Source organism: Mustela erminea, chromosome 3 (genome assembly GCF_009829155.1).
Source record: "Mustela erminea isolate mMusErm1 chromosome 3, mMusErm1.Pri, whole genome shotgun sequence".
Taxonomy (NCBI): domain Eukaryota; kingdom Metazoa; phylum Chordata; class Mammalia; order Carnivora; family Mustelidae; genus Mustela; species Mustela erminea.
Window position 1 is genome coordinate 31,526,012 of NC_045616.1, and position 24,170 is coordinate 31,550,181.

Here is a 24,170-nt window from a genome sequence, read left to right on the forward strand (position 1 = left end):
TTTATTAGGTAGCATTCCCAAGACAGAAACCTGGGAATTGTCTAATGTTCTTTGCTCCACTTCACAAGGTTTTGGAGTTACAGGCGGCCTTGCTGTAACACGCATAGATTGGCTCCATTGTCCTCATATGCTTTCATCTTACAAATAAACCTCTAAACTGGGCAGCCTCATTCCAGATGGACTTGGAAGAAATTTCATGCATATAAATATTCTGTCCTTATTAAAAGGTGGGGAGGATCCTTTCAGTGACTCCTCTGCCTTGCCAGTTTTGTGTTTAGACATCCATAGAAACCTCATTCCAGGGACATTTCTGCCTTTGAGACTTGAGTTTGCTCATATTGTCTTAGATAAAAACCAGTAACACATCTTCACAGGACTTGTGGTTTATTATTTAGTACTTCTATTATATTTTGCTTGGTTTGCTATTCAGTCACTTAAAAAAATAAAGAGTATCTTCTGCCCAATTAGAATGACTTCTTATCTATTAAATGTAGGTAAGTAACCATGGAATTAAAATAATAGTTGAAATTTAATTATACCTGTTGTGTACTTTACATCTGTCATAGCATGTATTTTTCTTCTTTTATTTATTTATTTATTTATTAATTTGGTCATGTCATTTAATTCTCCCAGTAACTGGGTGCAGAATGCAGAAGCTCTGAGACATGATTTGGACATGCTTAGATGATACTGCTATGGTGGTCACTCCTCAGAGGGGCCCCTCTTGAGATTCTTTATGTATCAATTTAAATGGGGCCTGTATAGTCCTTAAAAATAATCCAGCAAAGGGGCACCTGGGTAGCTCAGTGGGTTAAAGCCTCTGCCTTCAGCTCAGGTCATGGTCCCAGGGTCCTGGGATTGAGCCCCGCATCGGGCTCTCTGCTCCGCGGGGAGCCTGCTCCTTTCTCTTTCTGCCTGCCTCTCTGCCTACTTACGATCTCTGTCTGACAAATAAATAAATAAAATCTTTAAAAAAAATAATCCAGCTAAGAACTGGATTTATGAGCATTTCCTTTTTATTGGTGGTGTCCTGTTTGGGTGCCCATTTATGATGGAAATGTTTACAGTCCTTCCATGCCATGCCCCTGATCATCCATGGTTGTGTGGTGACAAAGGTGATGCCACTAAGATTTACATGGAACTTACATTTCGTAATTTTAATTAGTAAAGGTGGTTTTAAGGCAACATGCCAAAAATCGTTACCAGGGGATAATTGGTTTTTGTTTTATGTGTTAATAATATTGTCTCTCTGCTTACTCGAATTTTTGGTAACTAGAAGGTGGCTGTCACACAAAGAACATTATGGTCAGTAATTTATATTTCTCTCTCTCTTTTCTCTCAGTGCAATGAAACCTCATTCTTTTTTGAAGCTCGAAGTAAGACAGCTTGCAAGCATCTTTGGAAGTGTAGTGTAGAACATCATACATTTTTTAGGTATGTTAATACGAAAGTTTTATGCATTGTTTTAATAAATGAAAATTGATTTGTTTTTATAACAAGAGTTCTTTTCTGTCCACTGTAGAAATTTAGAAGTGTTTCTCCTCTATTAATTTTTTTCAGCCACCTAATCACCTAATTTTTTGGATCATATTAATTCGTGTACACACACACACACACACACACATATCACAGATACCTTCTTCTCTCCTACTACAAGAAAAGGTCAAGGATGTTTATATATAAAGAGTGCAGCTTTGGTAATGGAAATTAAATGTTCTGTGGCGATACTAAATTTGAAATGCCTCTTAGCCATCTAAGTAGAGGTGTGGAGTAGGCAGTTGGGTGTATAGGCCTCTTGGGAAAACCAAGGCTTGTCTTGGTAATTACTAGGTAATTAAGGCAAAGGGACTGGGTGAAGTCATCTGTGGCAAAAGTGAGGAAAGAGAAGTGGATAGCCAAGGATCCTCCCAGCATTCAGAGGGCAGTGAGAGCCAACGAGGGGGTGTAAAGAGGAGTAACCAGGAGTGTGTATGGGAAAATGGGAACTAGGGAGGAAAATGTCCTGGTGAAAAAGAAATTGGCAACTGTGTCGCATGCTCCTTGGAGGTCAAGTAAGATGAGGGTAAAGAGTAGACCATTGGATTGTGGCAATACTTCTGTTTCAATCCTTATGGTGTAAAGATAAAACCACATCCCATCAGGTAATATATTAATGCTTTATTTTTTGCTTTTAAATTTCAAGCTAGATTCATTCTTCCCCTAATTTCTATTTGGTATGCATGGACCACTTCTCCCAAATAGTATGACATTGAAGAAGTATTCTTATACAGTGACCAGTATCCTTTATAGAGTTTATATTAGGTGAAGGATGTGGCCCAGCAGGTCTGAGACATCACCTCTAAGCCAGTGGGGTCTGGGCCAATGAGCGCCACATGGAAGGTGTCTGTTAAAGGTACCCTGGGATGGGAAGTCCCGAAATAAAAGGAAAAGTGAAACACTGTATCAGATTTACCATGAAAAACCATGGCATGGGTAAATCAACATAGTGACAAAATTCTTAGCTAGAGAAATTAAGTTGACCTATGTAAAATCCTAGAGAATGGTTGTATTTCAAATATTAGCTTAAAATAACTGATTATTATTTCCTGTCAACATGTAGAATAAATAAAATATTTCGACGAGCTGTGAAAAAGTGTTGCACTATGTTTTCTCCATAGCTTTTGCTGAAGTGTTGTATAAATACCTATATTTATGAATTCTTATATAATTTTCTTTTAAAAATTTATTAGAATGCCAGAAAATGAATCAAATTCATTGTCAAGAAAACTCAGCAAGTTTGGATCCATGAGTTATAAGCACCGGTATAGGTAAATGGCATTTTTCCTTGGGGAAGGGTGTGTGTGTATGAATAAATAAATATTGAGTTCAGTTGTCCACATACATGCACATTAAAGTTTATGACTTAAATCTTTTTTCTTTTTCTACAGTGCTCATGAATTTCAAGTGTAACAGTTTATTAAAACTTTCTTGACAGGGGCACCTGGTTGGTGCGTCACTTAGGCATCCTAACTTGATTTTGGCTCGGGTCATGATCTCAGGGTCATGAGATTGAGCCCCTCTTTGGGCTCCACGCTGGGTGTGGAACCTGCTTGGGATTCTGTTTCTCCCTCTCCCTCTGCCCCTTCCCCACTCTCCTGTCTCTCTCTGTCTGCCCTATGTCTAGAAAACAAAAAAATTTGACAAAAACAGCCTTTCAGGTTTAAGTTAGGGCTTTTAGAATGTGGTAAAGTTTATTATCTTCAGACATACATTTCGATACAATTATTACTTCGTTTCTAATTATGTTTTGATTATGAAACAAAGTAGATATTCTGAATTGGAGCTGAATGGTGTTCTTCGAACATTGACTTGATCCCCTGTTGTAACACAATGTATACTTTATATTGTGGATCAAATCATGTTTCCTGCTGCTTAAAGCCTACATGTAGTAATGCTGTAATTATATCTAAACTTGACTGAGCAGTTACTAAGTGCCATGTATGGTGGTAAATGTTTTTCATTTATTGCTTCATTGAATCATTGCAGTCTTCTTAACGTTATCCTCCTTAATAGGTGAGGAAACTAAGATTCAGAGATGTTGAGTCACTCCTCAAGGTAACCCAGCCAGGAAGAAGGAAATGGGGGGTGGTCCCCTTCTTGGCAGTCTAACTTAAAAGGCCTTGCCTTTGGCCATTAGGCAAACGTGAACATGTTGCAGGAAAAGGCTGATTGAGTCTAATACCAGCATTAAAAATGGGAACCTTTGATGTTGTAAAAAAGAACTTGTTGTGTTTCAATTCAATCTTTTAGAGGCCTTGCAAGCCAAGGTATTAGGTGCCCAGAGATAGAAAGAATCTGGTCTAACCACTTCGGTATAAATAAAGCTACAGCATTATTCAGGGAATGAAAAGTAGGTCCCGGGCCCTGTAAAACTCAGGTAGGGTGTAGGAGTGCCACTCAAGAAGTAGGACACTGTTCTGTCACTTCCACTGGAGACATCACTAAATGAAATGCTTACCTTGGAGACTTAAAAAATAAAGCCAAGTCAGGTGTTGGTAGGACAGTGATATGCCAAACTTTAACTCCTCTTTTTTAAACCCACTTTTTTTGGTCCTGAATTTGAAATAAGAGATAGTCAATAAAAGAGAGATTAATAATAAATGCTTAGTGCATTAATGGTCACATATTATTCACTTCGGTACTTGCTCATTTGATGACTTAAAACTTAACTATTATTGGGGCACCTGAGCGGCTCAGTGGGTTGAGCATCTACCTTCAGCTCAGGTCATGATCTCAGGGTCCTGGGATCGAGCCCCACATCGGGCTCTCTGCTCAGTGGGGAGCCTGCTTCCCCCCTCTCTCTGCCTGCTTCTCTGCCTACTTGTGTCTGTCAAATAAATAAATAAATAAATACTTTAAAAAAGAACTTTATTATTGTATTATAGATGTTCTTGGTATTTGTATGAAACTGTTCATCGATACTTAAAAATTTAACCTTCGGGTCATTAAGGTTCTTCCCTAGTTAGTGCTGTAATTAATCAGGAATTTAAGGAAAGAATATTTACTTTTATACTGAGAAGAGCTGATAGTATTTGGGCTGTTTTTCCAGTTGGGGCATAAAACATTTTTGGGGTTATCAGGAGAATGTGTAAATCTATCTCCCTGTCACTGAAATGAAGCTAGTGAAAAGGCATCTGTCAGTGTTCATGCTATTAAAATTGTAATTATGCTGTTTAACATATGCTGTAGTTGGTTTCCACAAATTTACCCATACCTGATTTCTCAAATTTATTGAAATGCAAATGTTGTGGCTACTGGGAATTATTATTAGCAGGTTATTGGATTTTGCATATTAAATATCATTTCTTCCGAGAAAGTAATTAAAGGTAACCTTTGCAGAATTGGAAGCTCTGCTAAATCTGTTCTAATTTTGTGGATGGTATTAACTCCCCAGTAAGTCTTAATGAAACCCAAATCTCCGTGTCTGTGTAGGAAGCATTAACATTACACCATCCCTGAAGAAAGATGTTTCAGCCCCACTGCCCAGAGCTAGGCTCACACAGAGGGGGGTTTCTTGACTGCTGGGTGGTCGCCAGCCCGTGGACCGTTAATTGTCTAAAGAGGAAAAGCAACCAGCCTTTAACAAACATCATATGGTTACTCCTTTCTTGAAACACTCTGGAGAAACCGTGGAATAAAAGCAGAGTTCTGGAAACATGGGCAGCCCCCTCCTCTACCCAGCAGGCCTTCAGAGCATGGGGGATAAAGAACAGCATGACAAGTGATTGTGGTGTGTGAATGTGGGTGTCTGCGTGTTCTGTGAGTATAATTGTGTCTGTGTTTATAGTGGTGCGTGCGTGATGGAGGAAGACCCGAGTTCTACTCTTTATACTCTTTCCTGCATCTTGGGGCTTACAGAATACCAAGAAGATTCCAACATCCTTTAGAAATAGGAATTATTAAGAGGGAAAAAATTCAATGTTTTTAGTGATCTGTGACTGCCAGTCCTTTCAAAAATTCAAGGTTTGTGGGTAAACTGAGCTGAAATCAGAAATCTAATTCTTTTGTTGTTGTTTTATTATCAGATAGGAATAATTTGAAATAGGTTCTGATTAAATATTTTGTTATGCACTGAGAGCTCTTTCTTTGAGCCCCTCAAAAACTGACTTTGCCTTCACCTGTTAAGTTCGTAGGTGACTCCTGGTTAGAATGAAGGAATGAGGTGTATAGAATTTATACTTCAGAAATGAGAATTAGGCTTTAGAAATCCCCTGGGGACCCAGCTGACCTTCTTATAGGACTGAAATCACATGAACTTCCCACATTTCTTTAAGTGTGGGGGAGACCATGCTCTCACGAGGACCTCTTTTGTGTCAGGTGCTTTAAATGTGTTACTTTATTTAATCTGTTCAATGACCTGCCAAGGGAGGTGTCATATCCTAATTTATACAGATGAGAAATTTGAGCACCCCCCCAAAATAAAGTAACTGAACGGAAGACCGTGAACTAATAAGTGGCAAAGCTGGGATTTGAGCCCAGATGTCTTTACACTTGTTCCCTCTCCCTTACCCCACTGATTGCCAGTTTTGCCCTCCCCAGCAGAGTGTGTGGGCCAACATGGAAGGAGGCAGGGAAGTGGGTGGTTATGGGGGAAGCAAAACTATTTCCTGTCACTACGGAGAGCCACTAGACAGGTATAGGAACTCTCACACTTTACATTGTAAATCTCTATTTTCATCCCATATTTTTTGCTACAAGAAAATAGTAAGAATACTGTCCACGAATATTTCTGCTCAGAAAGAGACTGCTAAGTAGAAATATATTTTCAATGAGGAAAATTAGGCTCCAAGAGATTTTTAAAAGAATCTGTTGAAGACCACACAGTGGTAACAGAGCTGTGATTTAAGCGGGCCTTGTCACCTCAAACCAGACGGCTCCGTGTTCTGCCCTTTCTTCTGTGCCACCAGGCTGGGTGACAGCCGTCTGGAGGTCAGAAGGCTGACTGTGGTCTGGAGCCCTGTACAGGCTGGGGCAGATCAGTTTATGTTTCTGGACCACAGTTTTATTAATCTTGTAATAGGATTTTCTTATTTCTCCTCTTTTCCTGAGAGAGAAACCATGAGGAAAAATTGAATGATAAAGTAAAATCTCATTATAAAATGCCACCGTGGCCCACATATTGGTTTATATTTTTAGGACAAATATTTCTTCCTCTCTGCAGTGAGGTACACAGTACCCAAGTCTTTCTGATAACAGAGAAAGTCTGTTGTAAGTGGCTCTTATCTTTATACCTCAAACCATTTATAATAATGGAATTCTGCTCTTTATGTGGATTTCTTTCTTTCATATTTTTTTTTTTTTTTAGCTTTTCAGGAGAGAGATGTTGCTACTTGTGTTACCTTATGGGCTACCTTTAAAAAAAAATTTTTTTTTAGTGAAAGAAAATCTGTCATAGGTTTTCTCCTCTCCCTTCTGCCTGGTTTCTGTAAACTACTGAACACAAAGCACATTCACAGATAGAACCTGCCATCTAAATTCCCGTGGTAGCTCATACCAAGTGGTGTCCCCAATTAGCCTGATGAGGAGTCCCTTTTATGAGTATTTCAAGCATCTTTTTATTTCTAGTAAAGGTAATTGGGGTAGTCACTAGGGGAGACTTTCACAGAAGCACATAGGAGGTGAATTTTGCTTTCTGAGTCTCCTTTCTTTTGGGGAGAGAGTCACTAATAATTATCCTGTAAATGTAGGAAGAATAAGATTTGAGCCATTAAAAGTCTGTTTTCCTCCCATACGTGGCTCTTTTTTTTTTTGTTTTTAAAGATTTTATTTATTTATTTGACAGACAGAGATCACAAGTAGGCAGAGAGGCAGGCAGAGAGAGAGAGAGAGAGAGAGAGAGGGAAGCAGGCTTCCTGCGGAGCAGGGAGCCCGATGCGGGGCTCGATCCCAGGACCCTGAGATCATGACCCGAGCCGAAGGCAGCAGCCCAAACCACTGAGCCACCCAGGCGCCCCACGTGGTTCTTTTTGTGATGAATCAAACTAAACATCCAGAAATGTATTTTTCCTGTACCTGAATGATATTATCCCCTGAAAGTCAGGATCACTCATTGGCTCAAATTCAGCAGCTGTGGAATAATTTTTCAGTAAGATGAATGTTCACTGAAATCCAGCAAACAGAATTGCACAATTGCTCGGGAAGATTACTTGAAGATTAGTCCATTCCCAAGGAGAACTCACCTCCTTGTTCCCTCTGACTCTTTAGAGAAGCAGCACTTTGCATGGGCTTTGGGCTAGCTCTGAATCTTCCTGGGCACTTGATCTGGTGCAAGTGAGGAGAGCATAATACATGGTGGATTATGCCACAGCAGGGTTCGGGTAAAAATCATACCAAGTGGTCCTGTGGGGGAAGGGATGCTTTACAACTTGCTGTGTAAGTACAACCCAGAGACGTACTGATTCACTCAGATTCATTGCTGTTGTTTACTTTAGCCCACTGTAATTTATTATTTAGTTGTAGAGCTAGAAGACCATGAGCATCCCCTATTTATAGCTCATCATTCTGCTTAAGTCTAAACCTAACTCCTTTAATAAATTTCTCCGTTTCTCCCTCTGAAAGATCATCCTTCTATCTAACATAAGACTCTCCTATTATTCCTTGGTTAACATTGCAGTGAGAACCAGTTGAAAACGTATATATACTCGGGGCCTGCGTGAGTCTGTCCTTTTTTCCCTCTCCAGACACTGTAGATATTCTGAGTGAGCCGGGGCTTAATTTTGTGGCTGTGTGGTTTTATCTGTGCTAACCAAAATGTTGCATTTCCAAGTGGCAGGACAGCTCTGCAAATGAGTCGAGATCTTTCTATTCAGCTTCCTCGGCCAGATCAGAATGTGGCAAGAAGTCGAAGCAAGACGTACCCAAAGAGAATAGCACAAACACAGCCAACTGGTAAGTCACTGAAGTAACTTTGCATTTCCTTTTAGGGTGGTGGTGTGAGATGTGTGCGGGTGGGCATAGCCGTGTAGTTTTCTTTTGTTAATGGTAGAATGTTTCATGTGGCCCTGAAAATGTCCCAGCAATTAGAAATTACTAATAAGTAGACCAGTAGCCTGAATCACCAACCTGCTTGATGACTATATTTTCTTTTTGAAGAGATTAAATAAAATCCCATCTGAGTAATCTTGTGGCTTGATGTATCTGAGATTAGAACTGAAACTCTTAGCAAACGTTCTTTAAACAAAAAAAAAAAAAAGGGAACACTATTGACATAACTTAATCTATACGGAATTCAGTGGACTTTTTGTAATTGTTGGTCTTTTGTTATGAAATATATGGGCAGGAAAGTGATCACAGTGTACATACATACATGAATATATATGTACACTTGCACATACACACAGAAAATTTAATATAGCCTGCAGCCCCAAAGTCCTTCCTATTGGGCTGATGATACCTTTGCTGTCTCCCTCCCCAGCCAGAGACAATCCCCATCTGACTTTTTAATTATTTCCTTATTTTTTGTTATAATTTTAATACCGTGTATCCTTCCCTGAAAAAACAAGTTTATTTTCCCTATCTGTAACGTTATGTGAATGAATCATGATGTGTATTGTTTCTGTTTTGCTTCTGTCACTGCTGTATGCCCTGTATACTAAAGTGCATTCATTTTTCTTGCTGTGAGTATTCTGTGTTATGATCATTTCTTTATCCATTCTACTATTGATGGGCATCTGGGTTACTCGGATTTTTTTTTAAAGATTTTATTTATTTATGTGACACAGAGAGATCACAAGTAGGCAGAGAGGCAGGCAGAGAGTGGGGGGAAGCATGCTCCCTGCTGAGCAGAGAGCCCGATGTGGGGCTCAATCCCAGGACCTCAGGACCATGACCCGAGCCAAAGGCAGAGGCTTTAACCCACTGAGCAACCCAAGCGCCCCTGGATATTTTGTTTTAAATGAAGACTACTTCTGTAATAGAACCACCTAATTAGTTTTAAACCATGTTGAATGTTTAGAACTCACAGAATTGTACTGTAAAGTGACATTACACATTACTGAGTTTGATTTACTTTTAGGTCACCCTTGTCTAATACATTCCATGGACTTTTTAAAAGATTTTATTTATTTATGAGAAAGAGAGAATGCGCACCCTGGATGGCAGTAGGGGGTGTGGATTAGAGGAAGAGGGAATAGCAGATTCCACGCTGAGCATGGGGACTGACGTGGGGCTCGATCTCACTACCCTGAGGTCATGACCTGAGCTGAGACCAAGAGACAGTTAACTGACTGTGCCACCCAGGCACCCCTGGACTTTCCTCATATACTGTCTCACTTGAGCCCACAATAACCCTGTGAGATAGGGCAAGGCAGAGAATATGTTCTTATTTTACAGATAACGAAGGCGTGATTCTGGCTGCAGGATGTGGGCAGGACTGGGATAAAAACCTAGCTCTCCTGGTTTTTGTTTTTACCATATTGTGAGAAATGAGTGGAATTTTTACTAACAGTAATCTCTGTCTGAACACTGCATGGCAATTGACATAGCATTGTGACATCCATTGTTTCATTTAATCCTTATGCCAAGTCTGTGACAAAAGTGTTTTGCTCTGTAGCTCCTGACTGAGAATGTCACCTGACTTACTGTTCCAAAGTTAAATTAGATCTGACTATAGGTCCCTCCCTCTCACTGAGCTGGGAAGAAATTAAATTCTTTTGCAGTGGCAAAAATAAGACGTGATTTGCACTTGGTTACTTTGTCACATGAGTATTATCATTATCCCTGTTTGGCTGGTGAGGAAACTAAGATTTAAAAAGATAATTTGTCCAAGATTATATAATAAATAGGTGGCTTAGGATGAAAATTCTAGCCTGAATAGTTAATGTCTTTATCTTAAATTTTTTGTATTTATCTTTGTACATGAATCTTAAATCCCATTTGGATCAAATGTGGTGTAATTAATAATCGAACTTTCAGATCTTATGCTGTGTCTGAATTGCCATGCCTCATGAAATTATCCAGACCATCTTCAAATCAACATTTCATCCTATTCGAGATGGGGGATTCACAGTTTCTTTTTATACAAACCTCAGGTAGCTCCTTTTCTTCTAAAAAGAAGAATACTGCTCTAATACTGTCTTTATGTATAGGTGTGTGGCTCTCCTTGGATGCCCAAATTCCAGAAGCTGATTAATTTAGGAACAGGAATTTATGATTTTGTTTCTCTCTCTCTCTCTCTTTTTAAAAATAGACTTATTTATTTATTTGAGAGAGTGATAGAGTGAGCACAGGCAGGAGGGGTAAAGTGAGAGGGAGAGAGAGTCTGAAGCTGACTCCATGCTGAGTCCAGAGCCTGACCCCAGAGCTCCATCTCAGGACCCTGAGATCATAACCAGAGCTGAAATCAAGAGTCAGCATTTAACCCACTGTGCCACCTAGGTACCCATGTTTTGTTTCGTTTTAAAATTTTTAAAGATTATTTATTTATTTATTTGATAGCGAAATCACAAGTAGGTGGAGAAGCAGACAGGGGTGGAGAGGGGACAGGCTCTCCACTGAGCAGAGAGCCTGATGCGAGGCTCGACCCCAGGACCCTGAGATCATGATCTGAGCCGAAGGCAGAGGCTTTAACCCACTGAGCCACCCAGGCACCCCCTAGGGACCCATGTTTTTGTTTTTCTCTTATGCAGAGAACAACCCAGGAGGATGGTATTGAACCCAAATATCCCCCCACTCCCCACTCATCTTGTGTTGAGTCTGTGTTGAGTCTCTCTTCCATAGGGAATGAGGGTGTGGTGAATGTACCACCCAAGTTTCTCAAGGACATCCTCTCAGCATCTGGGAAATCTTTTTAAAATGCAGCACATCATGGGGTGCTGGGGTGGCTCCGTATGTTAAGTCTCTGACTCTTGATTTCAGCTGGGGTCTTGATCTCAGGGTTGTGAGTTCAAGCCCCACATTGGGCTCCACACTGGGCATGGAGTTTACTTTAAAAAAAAAAAAAGTGCAGCACATTATGTATTTATTATCATAAAAGCTGGCTGGCTCAATTGGTAGAGCGTGCATCTCTTGATCTCAGGTTCCTGCGTTCAAGCCCCATGTTAGGTATAGAATTTACATAAAAATACATATATACATACATACACACTTGTTTTAAGAAAAGTTAGGAAACTTAGAACCTTTCATCTCAGAAGAAAAAAAATCTTTCATCTTCAATTCCATTCTTCTAGTACTTAACACTTTATTATATAGCCTTCTAGTTTTTTGTATATCTTTTCTGCAAAAGCGATATCGTAATCTTTTACAATCCACTTTTCTTATTTAATAATATATCATGGATATGTTCTAATAAGTTTTGAAATGTTCTTAGCTCTATTTTATGATCTGTATGCTTTTCCACCACACAGATGTACAGACATGACATAACTTATTCAACCAGTCTTTAGTTCTTGGATGTTTAAGCCACTTGGAATTTTGAAGACTATAAATATAACTTGAGTGAATCTCCTTGTGGTGATTGCTTAAAGCATTCATGCTAATTTTTTACATATATATATATGTATATATATATTTTTAAGATTTTATTTATTTATTTGACAGAGAGAGATCACAAGTAGGCAGAGAGAGAGGAGGAAGCAGGCTTCCTGCTGAGCAGAGAGCCCAATGTGGGGCTCGATCCCAGGACCCTGGAATCATGACCTGAGCTGAAGGCAGAGGCTTTAACCCACTGAGCCACCCAGGCGCCCCTATTACATATATTTTAAATAAGAGTATATTTTCAACATTTTTAATCTAAAAAGGATTAAACAAAGCTGTGTTTAGAAACTAAGACTTTGCTGTGTACACCTTTCACTTTGATTTTGAATTACTTTTAGCCTGACTTATCAAGCCGGGATTCCACAAAACCCTGATATGTTCTGGGATCCAGAGGCGACCCTCCTTGTGACGGTGTGACTGTCCTGGGTCAGAAAGGACCACGTAGCAAATGCCAGTGATGAGGTGTTACAGCTGCTGTCACACACAGGGGGAGGATGTGGTTGAGGCTGGGATTGATGTTGTTCTGCTTTTTCAAATCTTGTATTTTCTTTTTCCTCTAATTCAAATGTACTCTGCTTCGAGCCTCAATTGAACCCAGCTGGTGGTCTCAACCATGCAGACTCTTAAAGTCATGGTGGGGTTCAGACTCAGACCAGAATATTGGAAGAGGGTCCTTCTCTCTTCACCTACATTAGTCACTGCTGTGCTCCTTGTCACAGCCCGCTGGGCCCCAAGAAGATGGGTGGTTCTTTGTGAAACTGGGCTGCGATGTGTGTGAGAGAGAGGAAGGGGACTCCGGTGAGCAGGAACTCTGGTGAGCCTGAGGACCTGCTGTGCTTAGCTTCAAGCCTACCTACAGAGATAGAAGATCGAGATCGCACTGCCAGTCCCCCTTGAAGGTGCCGCTGCCTGGGGGAAGGAGGGGATGTTTGAGGGAGCGGCCTTTAGGTCACTGGGTCGCTGTAGCCCTCTGGCCTCTGTTTCCTTCTCAGCCACTACAGTCAGTCCTTCAGCCCTCCCCTTCCTCCTCCCACACTCCCAGCTCTGGTAGCCTCCTTCCCTAGAAGCTCCCTGTTTCATGGGTTTCATGGGTGGCTGGGCAGGAAAGGAACAATAGCTCTCGTTTTGTTTTGTTTTAATTACTTTTTTCTGACCCAAGGAAACAAAAATATTACTTTACTAAATGACGTTGCCACAGTTACTTAAATTTTCCTTTAAATATTTTGACAAAGTGGCAGAAAGCTGATATTGAGACATAGAAAAAGTTAATTTGTACTGTATTTGGCAAAAATGGGAGTTACAGCTTAAACAGAAGATAGATTTTTTTTAACTCTAAACAGAGCAGCTATTAATGTTCATAGATTAACTTCTGCTGATATTTTCCCTAAAAATTTTTTTTAGAACTACAGTTTCAGGAGTTCTAGGTATAAATTCTCACCTCATTTAACATCTATATATAATAAAAACCAAATTGTGTTAGGAGGCCTTTGTTTTTTGTTAGTTTATAACATTGATAGTGCATGATTTGTTACTGTAGGAGACATTCTTTTATTTCTGAAGTTAAAATAATTCAGTCTAACTTAGCGACTACTCCCCTTAACTTGTGTTTCAGTCGTCTGCAGATTTAATTTTTTTTTTTTTTAAACCTCTCCATCATGAGTAATAAATTCCCTGGTAGCAAAAAAGCCATTGTGTTTAGAGTCCACAAAGATTAGGCCTCCGCACCTCTAGGAGGAAGTGCATTCCAGAGTCAAGAGCCCCGCACCCAGCCTGCCTCTGCCCCACCCCAGGAGGGCAGCACCCGGGCAGGCCGCCAGAGCATTCCTGCAAATCTCCAGGGCTTCAGAGGGAGCTTGGGGGTAAAGCAGGAGGCGAGAGGGCAGGAAGGAGAAGTGCATATTTGTACAGCCCTTTCTCTGACAAGGCCTTGGCAGCTCACATAGGTGGGTTCCTGTCAGAGGAGAATCGGCTCTAAGTAGGCAGTGTGGACAGCATATTTGGCTGTAATCCATAATTAGCTGGAAGAAAAAGTATGGGGTGAAGCCATTTGCAATGGATAAACAATGCTGTGATTGTTAGGTTCTTAACCATACTGCACTGATGAACAGAGAAATAAATAGTTGCAGTGTAGTCTTTGGACAACTGAAAAGCAGGATCTGCCGACATGTTGGCATTCCCACTCAGCCTTTGTGGAAAAGACTGCAGACACACTGCCCCGGGGCTGACAAAAATGACTTCTGAGTGAGGTTGGTTTGTGCTGGTCTGTAAGCAGACAGCTGCTGCTCAAGCCAAGCCCCTTGTTCCTATGCAGGAGAGTGGACCTGGTGTTGTCAAAACTTCTAGTGTTTTGAGGGAAGAATAAAATTTTGCCTATTTATGTAAACTTAGCAGAATTTTGAATACTGGCCATTTCATTTTATTTTATTTTTTAAAGATTTTATTTATTTATTTGACAGATAGAGATCACAAATAGGCAGAGAGGCAGGCAGAGAGAGAGGAGGAAGCAGGTTTCCTGCTGAGCAGAGAGCCCGATGTGGGGCTCGATGTGGGGGCTCGATCCCACGATACTGGGATCATGACCTGAGCCGAAGGCAGAGGCTAAACCACTGAGCCACCCAGGTGCCCCTGGCCATTTCATTTTAAAAGACAGTCTCTTGTGTGCTAAGGTGGAACCTCCCTGAGGTCCAGATGTGGTGGGAGGGTTGCCTCTTTGGAACCCTGATTGACAGCTGGTGTGAATAGCTGAGCCACCTGCTCCTGAGGTTCCCTGTAGGCTTCCCAGCATCCCCTGTGAGCATCACTAGATGGGGTTCAGTACTCCATGACTGCCAGCACAAGCATTTTTCTGTTAGTAGGTTAGTTGGCCCCAGCAGGGGATGATGGTGCCATGCAGCTCTGGACCTCACACAAGGGGAGCTTACCAGCATCCATTGGTAATCTGAAGCCGATGCAGCCCAGAGCAGGAGACAGAAGAATACTTTGGTAGAGTGAAGCATGGCTTCATTTGATGCCGTATAGAGCTCTGGGCTGTTGAGAACTAGTCATATCAGGACAGTAATGGTCATTCACTGAATACTCCCTGTGATTGGCACATTGTGTGAGACGTGATGTCAGCAGAAGCCCAGCTTGGCTTGTGGCGATCAGAAATATGTGTTAAAAGGCTTTGTAAAGCAGAAAGGCAAGCTGTGTGAGCAGAAACCAATGTCAGACTGGGGCAGGTTGATCTGGTGAGCTGCCTCTGATAAATTCAGGTTCAGCCCCCATAGCCCATGTCTTAACCATGCAATGTTCTAAAGACATTTAACCAGCCAGAGCCTCAGTTTCTTTGTCTGTCAAATGGGGATATTACCCCCTTGCCTCACAGGCTGTTCTCAGGGGGTGCTGTCTGAAATGGGCAGAGCATAATGTTGAGCACATGTAGGGCTTGGTATATTTTGAGTTTTTCTCTACAAAGGAACTCTCTCTTACACATTGTGGAACAGTCCCGAGTCTCCCGGTCAGTCTGAATTGTGTTTACCCTGTAGCATCAGTGTCATATCCAGAGAATAATAAGATTATGTGGAGGAGGTGTGGCCTTTTGAGGGTGATGGTGGAGAGCAAATGGGGCTTCAGAAAGAAATTGGATACCCTTTATTCTAGGTTTTATATAGATAGGGTGTAGGGGAAGTGGGCAAGTCATAGTGCCGTGTGTGTGTGTGTGTGTGTGTGTGTGTGTGTGTGTGTCTGTGTGTGTGTAGGTTTCTCCTGCCTCTGGGTATTCCAGGGCAGCTGCTGGCAGGCAGTGTTACTAACCCAGGCTTGGGGGTTGTCCTGCCAGTTGTGTTCCTCCTCCTCAGAGTAGCCAGTTTTCTTCTCTGATTTTTATCCTCTACCCCATGTTGAACACTCTCCAGCCACACTGGGTGATTCCATGGCCATGAATTGGGAACAACAGATTCTTTATAGTGAATTCATAATCCGATGGGATTGTACGATAGTTTTAGAACTCGGATAATCATTCCATCTTCTGTGTAAAGGTGGTTTCTCCTATTTGGAGTAATTAGTTGCTAGGCCTACCCACGTGCATTTTTCATGTCAAGCAGACAATGGGAACTGATGACAAAGAGCAAAGAGCAAAGTGCTCAGAGAGGAAAGGAGAGTTGTTGAATGAGGAATAAATGGAAGCCAGGGCTCTGGATCCAGGATTTTGCAAGTCCCAACCTCAATACGTTATTAGATCCGCTATTTTACTTATACAATATGAGCAGACCTATTGCCGTGTTTGTCATTACAGAGACTGGAAACTACCTGAATATCCATTAGTAGAAAACTGGCCTAATAAAAGAAAACTTGTGTAACCCACAGAAATACCATGTCCCTTTTACAAGAAATCTGAAGGCACGGTTTGATTCTGTGTTGGTCTAATTCTGCAGTCCTCCATCATCTACCGTGAAAGGCTGGGTTCCCTGAGGAGCTCCGCAGGGAGAGCAATGTTCATGACTGGCAGTCACTGAGCATCACTGTGTGCCTGGCACTATACTAGGCACCCCACAGATAGTATAGCACTCTTTTTTTTTTTTTTTTTTAGAAGATGCTGTGACTCATAATGTGTAGGTGACAAGACAGAGGGGGACTTGTCTAGGGCCCCAGGCCTGGAATTTGAACCCAGGTCATTTTAGAGAGGAAAAGCAAAAAGGTGGTACATTTTTGCTCATATGGAGTGATCTCCGGGACATGGTATAAGCAAGGAAAAAAAGTGGGGGAGGGGACAGCAGCATATACTATGCTCCCAGTATATAAAAGTACAGAAATCAGAGATGGGGGCCGTTCACACATACATACTTGCACAGAGGATACAGGAGAAAGTAGTAACAGTAATGGCTCCAGAAAGGGTTGAAAGTCTGAAAGCCTGGGGATCAGGAATGGGAGACAGGTTTTTTACTACATATTCTTTAATAGCATTTGCCTTTTATTTCTTTTCTCTCTCTCTTTTTTTTTTTAACCATGTTGTACTTTTTAAAAAGTTCTACAGGTAATTGTCGTGATGTATTGAGTTTGCAAAATGATTTCAGATGCTCATTCAGGTCTCTAACAGATATGGTTTTGAAAAGCTTAGACGAGGGGCGCCTGGGTGGCTCAGTGGATTAAGCTGCTGCCTTCGGCTCAGGTCATGATCTCAGGGTCCTGGGATCGAGCCCCGCATCGGGTTCTCTGCTCAGCGGGGAGCCTGCTTCCTCCTCTCTCTCTCTGCCTGCCTCTCTGCCTACTTGTGATCTCTGTCTGTCAAATAAATAAATAAAATCTTTAAAAAAAAAAAAAAAATTTAAAAAAAAAAAAAAGAAAAGCTTAGACGAGGACACATACTATGCTAGGAAACATGCCTCATAATTTATGGGGAAACTAACAGAACAGTACAAGATTGATCATATGAAATTCAAAATTCAGGATTTCTACTGTGTTGTAACAGATATGCAACCCCAAACTTCAAGGCACAGGGCATAAGACATTCATATCTGTTCATTTTTTTAAAATACTTTATTTATTTATTTATTTATTTATGTGAGCATGAGAGCAAGAGTAGGATTGGGGTGGAGGCAGACACAGAGAATCTCAAGCCGACTCTGTATCAAGTGTGTAGCCCAACACGGAGCTCAGTCTCATGACCCTGAGATCATGACCTGAAATGACATCATGAGTCTGATGCTTAACAGAGCCATCTAGGCGCCCTCATATCTGTACATTTTAATCCAGAACATTGTATTAGAGGTCATTAAGTCACAGCATGCTTTATTTCAAAGGAGAAAAACTCAAGGTAGGACCCAGAGTCCTTAGATGAATTATAGGACAGTCACCGTACTGGGGGTAAGAAAACTTAGACCCAACTAGGTAAAATGATTTGTAAGTGCAGCATGTTCTGGAACCTGGAGGGGATCTGCATGAGAGTCACTGGGCACTCTGACAAGTGTCTGGAAGAAGATTGTGTCGTGATAGGTCTTTAGGCATTGTGGAGTGTTTGCTTATTCTCTCCGGGTCAGAAGAAGACAGGAAGGGAAGAAATTAGTATACATTTTCATATACGGGAATTCAAACAAGCATTCTGATCAAGACTATTATATGGCTAGCTTTGGAGAGGCTCTCTAGAAAATTTAACAGTGTTAATTTTGTTTGAGAGAGCTGTGATTGTGACACTCCTCCTTCAAGGTAACAAATCAGAATTAGATCTTCTACTGAGATAATGATCCAGATCTGTGATTCCTGCTTCCTTTTTTTTTTTTTTTTTCCTTAAATTAAAAGATTTTATTTATTTGTCAGAGAGAGAGTGAGAGCGGGAGCAAGCAAGCACATAAGCAGGCAGAATGGCAGGCAGAGGCTGGAGAGAGAACCAGGCTCCCTGCCGACAAGGAGTCTGATGCAGGACTTGATCCCAGAACCCTAGGATCATGACCTGAGCTGAAGGCAGCAGCTTAACCAACTGAGCCACCCAGGCATCCCTCCTGCTTTATTTTTATCCGGACTAGAAGAACTTCTGACAGTCTTAGATTATCTTTCTTATTTATTTATTTATTTGACAGAGAGAGAGAGATCACAAGTAGGCAGAGAGGCAGGCAGAGAGGGAGGGGGAGTAGGCTCCTTGCTGAGCAGAGAGCCTGATGCAGGGCTCGATCCCAGGACCCTGGGATCATGACCTGAGCCGAAGGCAGAGGCTTTAACCCACTGAGCCACCCAGGCGCCCCTTAAATGATCTCTTGACTAATTATTTAAGCAGCTAGCTGCCTGGAGAAGTTACGTAGTAAAGTAGGAGGAGAGAAAAAGGTACACAGATTCAAGTAAATTTGAATTCCTGGTCTAACTTGGCTGTGACCTGTGACGCGTCATTCAGCATTCTGATCTTTCATCTCATTCTCCATAAAATAAATGAACTGGGTACGTAAACACTAGAGGTCCCTCTTATTCCTTTTTTTAAAAGATTTACTTCTGGAGAGAGGGAGTGAACACTGCACTGGGTTAGGGGCAGAGGGACAGAGAGAAGCCTACTCCCTGCTGGGCATGGAGCCTGACTGGGGGCTGGATCTCACAACCCTGAGATCATGAGTGGAAATTAAGAATTGGACTCTTAACCCACTAAGCCACCCAGGTGCCCTGAGATCCTTCTTCTTGCTAAAAGTCTCTCTTCTTTTCTTTGGCTTCTTTGTCATAGAGTTAAAAGGACCAAACATGAAAAAAGCTTTTGGAAAGCTTTCTTCAAAAGTTTTTTAATTTAATCATCATTTCAGAAGACTTATAGGCTTGTGAAAAATGTATTCCAAGATCACAAAATACATTTTTCTCACTGGAAATATACAGTTTTTTGCATACTTCTATATACAGAAGTATGGTTGGTTCCTCAAAACTTGAGTTCCCAAATGAAATTCTTACTGACAAACTGAATAAAATTAATTGCAGCAAGCTTTGCATTAATATACTTTTTCAAACTATTCTTTTAGTCAGAATTGACCAGATGAATCTGGATTTTACCTCTTTGGTTAACTCTTGGTTAGAAATTAGTACTGCCTTGCTGGGTACACAGAGAAAGGGGCCTTTCTGGACAGGTTTTTGCATGGTGTTGTTTCTGTGTTTGACTTCTGTGTGACTATAACTGAAGTTTTTTTGTCTTTTTGTGAACCTTCTTGTTCTGTCAGAAATCAGCAGCGTGAGTTGTTTCCACATTGACAATTGTTTGTGGTCATAGTTCCTGAGTCCCTGCCTTGATTTTACAAACCATTCAGATGAATTTTTCTGTTTTTTTCACCCCTCTTTCTTTATAGGTGGAGGTTCAAGGGTGTCTGTCAACTGCTTGAGATTGTTTTGAGACGGATGTCCTCCTAGGCAGATGGCATCTGAGGGTGTCCCTCCCATGTTTGTTTTACTCTCAGATTCAGGTTTCACAGTGATTTCTCTGTCAGCATCTTCTTCAGACTCTGTTAGAGAGTATCTGGGATTGATTTCCGTCATGTGCTTTCCTTACTTACTGGTATCAAGATGAAAAATGGTTGAGTTCCTAGAGTTTAGGTTATTTTGGTTGGTCTAGGGAGAGGAGGTGAAGTGAGGTAAGGTAAAAAAAGGAACTACCTTCACTGTGGAGCAGGTGCCCTGGTTGGCACTTTGAACAATGCACGATGCAAATCTGGGACCAGGAGGCCTTACTCTCTCCTGTCTCCCAGGGTGAGAATGGGGCATCTGAGGAAACTGCCCATTTTCCTTCTCCAGAGAAGCTGGGATCGGAGCCCAGATTATGAGTCACTCAGCTGGGGAGAGCCACCTCTTTTGAGGGTACTGTTACAGCCCAGGTTCCAGGCACACCCATAAACAGAGAACTGGGTTCACAGAGAAAGAATAGAGTAGACACACTGTGAGAAACACCAGAGGACCACGCAGCTCTGAGAAGAGAATGGGGTAGGAGACAGGAGCCATGAATTCCAATCCGTGAGGTCCTGCTGTGTCTTGAAGATGAATCCCTAATTTGAGGTGGTTTCCTTGCACCTGAACAGTGGATAACGTTACTTCTTTTGGTAACCCCATGGGGAAGGTGGGTGGTATTCTCATTTTACCCATGAGGAAACTGAAGCTTAGAAACATGAAGTACTCATTCAAGTTACACAGATCCTAAGAGCAGTGTCCAGATGTGAACCCGGGCATTTGGTGTATTAAGGCATCTATTTGGAAAGTAAACGGAAAATAAAAAAGGTGAAAGGCCTCGAATTATTTGAAAATACACATCTCCAGATTTTCCCACTATTGCATGATTTCCTTACTTATTGGATCAACTTGTTTTCGCAGATAACTCTTGAGAAGACAGTACGTTCTGCTAATTTACAGAGGAGCAGCAGGTCAGTCTGCTGCTATATCAAGGCATTTTTTCTTTTTAAGGAATTATTTAAGTTCTTTGGGACCTTTTCTTAGCAAAGAGGGGGAAAGGCAGGAACAGTGTTAACTGTGAGAAGGAGCAGGTAGATCACATAGACAGGTGTATATTTGTTCAAGACTGTTTTCCTTAGTTGGCCCTCTTTTCTATTCTGCCTTGAAGCTGTTGTTTATTTTCATTCAGTAAAAGATTTCTTAATATATGGCAAGTCTGGTTAGATGTTCTCTAAAAAGTTATTATTTTCACTCTTCCCATGAGTGTTTAGCATTCCACGCATAGCTACCAAGATTAGAAAAACAAGCAAACCTAAAGGCCTATGGTATATTAAATATCATAGCTTTAGTGAGTTACCATTATGATACTTTTTTCCACCTTTCCATTTCCTTTCATCAAGAGTTTATTGAGCACCTCTCTGGCATAAGACTTGTGATATTATGATTTAGAGTAAGAAATACATATTTGGTCTTTATTCTCTCTTCTGATTTCTGGCGCAGCTCCTAAAACCATTGGAATTTCCTAAGTGATAAGAGCACTAAAGGTAAAGGAGCATCTTTTGTTATTCATAGCCAGCCGCTTTTAGCCACACCTGAGTTTGTGTGGGTGAGGGGACTTCTGGGAAGTCCCTAAAGATGGAGGCTGGTTGCCAGGGGGAACCAACCATAATTAAGGAGTTGGAATTTTCAGCCCCACCCCATGACTTCTGGGGAGAAGAGCAGTGTTAGAGTTTGAGTGCAATCGGTGATAGTCAACGGTTTCATCAGACATTCCTGCGTATTGAAGCCTCCGGAAACACCCAGAAACACCCAGAGGGTGGGGTTCTGAGGGGTGGGTGAATTCGTGGAGTTGAAGTGAGTGGTGCTCAGGGCCCTTTCTCTCATACGTTGCCCTTTGCAGCTTTTCCATTTGGCCATTTTTGAGTTCCATCCTTTTTTAATGAACTGGTGATCTAATAAGTAAGTTGCCTCTCTGAGTTCTGTGAGGAGGGGGCAGTCTTGATGGACTGAGGCGTCAGCCTGTGGGATCTGACATCTCTGGGTAGATAGTGTCAGAATTGAGTTAAATTGAAGGCCACCCAGTCAGTGCCCTCTGAGAATTGAAATGCTTGTAGCTGTTGCATAAAACATGCAGTGGAGACCCTTTTCCACAGAGCACAGAAAAGTGAATAAAACTTGGCCCCTGGACTAGGGAAATTAGTCATAGAAAATAATAAAGTGGTTATTTTACTCTTATTAAAAGCCAAGCACTGTGTTAAGCACTTTATTTATTTATTATTTTTAATTTTTTTACTTTAAGTAGGCTCCACGCCCAATGAGGGGCCTGAACTCAGCAATCCTGAGTTCAAAGGTTGCACACTCCACCGGCTAAGCCAGGCACCCCAGGCATTTTCTATGAATTACCTAATTCTCATTCAATAAATTGTTGGTGAAACCCCTATTTTATTGATGAGAAACCTGAGGCCCAAAGGGAATTAAGAACTCATCCAAGCTCACGCAGGTGGGTAAATTGGCAGAGTTGAGAAGCAGATGTGGGTTTGTCTGACTTCCAGTCTTGCGCCCTTAACCACTTTATCCGACTAGAGAGGTGAAAGCTGTGCTCCCATGCAGGTAGGATGTTCCAGTGTCATAGAGCCGAGTTCTGAGAGAGCTGCAGTGTTCAGGAGGAGCATCTGCTCATGACTGGAGGTAATCTGTGGTTAAGGCAGTGGGTTAGGAGAAGGCTGGCTGGATGAGGACGGTAGTTGTCAGGCTGGGTTCTGCAGCTCCCAGGGGGAAGGAGATACCAGTGGACTTCCTTGAGGGCTCTGTGGATACAGACAGTTTCGATTCAGTCGCTTTTCAGATTCTCTTTCCTGAAGGGAGTGTGCCTGCCATAGTAGACTTGCTGGCTCTTCTCTGCAGCCTACCTTTTTTTAAAAGTTTTTGTTTATTTTTTATTTTTTCAGGGTAACAGTATTCATTGTTTTGGCACCACACCCAGTGCTCTATGCAATCCGTGCCCTCTCCAATACCCACCACCTGCATCCCCCAACCTCCCCCCACCCCCCGCCCGGCCCCTTCAAAACCCTCAGATTGTTTTTCAGAGTCCATAGTCTCTCATGGTTCACCTCCCCTTCCAATTTCCCTTAACTCCCTTCTCCTCTCCATCTCCCCTTGTCCTCCATGAAATTTGTTATGCCCCACAAATAAGTGAAACCATATGATAATTGATTCTCTCTGCTTGACTCATTTCACTCAGCATAATCTCTTCCAGTCACGTTCATGTTGCTACAAAAGTTGGGTATTCATCCTTTCTGATGGAGGCATAATACTCCATAGTGTATATGGACCACATCTTCCTTGTCCATTCGTCCGTTGAAGGGCATCTTGGTTCTTTCTACAGTTTGGCGACCGTGGCCATTGCTGCTGTAAACATTGGGGTACAGATGGCCCTTCTTTTCACTACATCTGTATCTTTGGGGTAAATACCCAGTAGTTCCAGCCTACCTTTTACCGATGGACCAAAACAAAGGCACACCTTTTCCTCATCTGGAATCTGTTCTACTGTTTTGTCCTTAAATGATAAAAACCTCCTGAGTTAGTGTCTGGAAACTAAATGGCCTTAATTATTAAACAACACCTCCTTTTCTTTTTTCTTTCTTCTCCCCTCCTTTCTTCTTTTCTCACCTCCCCTCTTCTATCCTTTTTTCTCCTTATTTTTTAAAGATTTATTTATTTATTTCAGAGAGAGAGAGTGAGTTGGGGGGAGGCAGAGGGAAAGAGACAGGGGAAGCAGTCTCCCCACTGTGTGGATAGCCTGATGACACAGGCAGGGCTGGATCCCCCAGGACCCCGAGATCATGACCTGAGCTGAAAGCAGGAGTCAGACATTCAAACTACTGAGCCACCCAGGTGCCCCAGTGACACCTCCTTTTCTAAGTCATTTCCTCATTTTGACTTTGGACAAAACTGAAGGAGGACCCAGTTGATTTTTCATCTGATAGAACATTTGAAATAATTTTAAAGATGTTTTATTTATTTACTAGACACAAAGGGAGAGAATACAAGTAGGGGGACCAGCAGGGAGAGGGAGAGAGAAAAGCAGGCTCCCCACTAAGGGGGGAGCCCAATGCGGGATTAGATCCCAGGGCCCTGGGATCATGACCTGAGCCAAAGGCAGACGCTTAACGACTGAGCTTCCCAGGTGCCCCTGAAATAATTTTAGATAATATATCACTGATAGACATGTAAGTCATAGAATTTCTGTAATGACATTGTGTTCATAACAGAATACATGCAAC

General features: G+C 41.7%; 1 protein-coding gene across 1 annotated transcript in view; it reads left to right on the forward strand.

Moving 5' to 3' along the window:
* The window catches only part of EPB41L4A (erythrocyte membrane protein band 4.1 like 4A), a 255,162-nt gene that overhangs the window by 172,957 nt on the left and 58,035 nt on the right, over positions 1-24,170 (forward strand). The window contains exons 10-12 of the mRNA XM_032335554.1: positions 1,343-1,434; positions 2,730-2,807; positions 8,306-8,427. Coding sequence (XP_032191445.1) covers positions 1,343-1,434; positions 2,730-2,807; positions 8,306-8,427 — 292 coding nt within the window. The remainder of the gene's footprint in view (positions 1-1,342; positions 1,435-2,729; positions 2,808-8,305; positions 8,428-24,170) is intronic.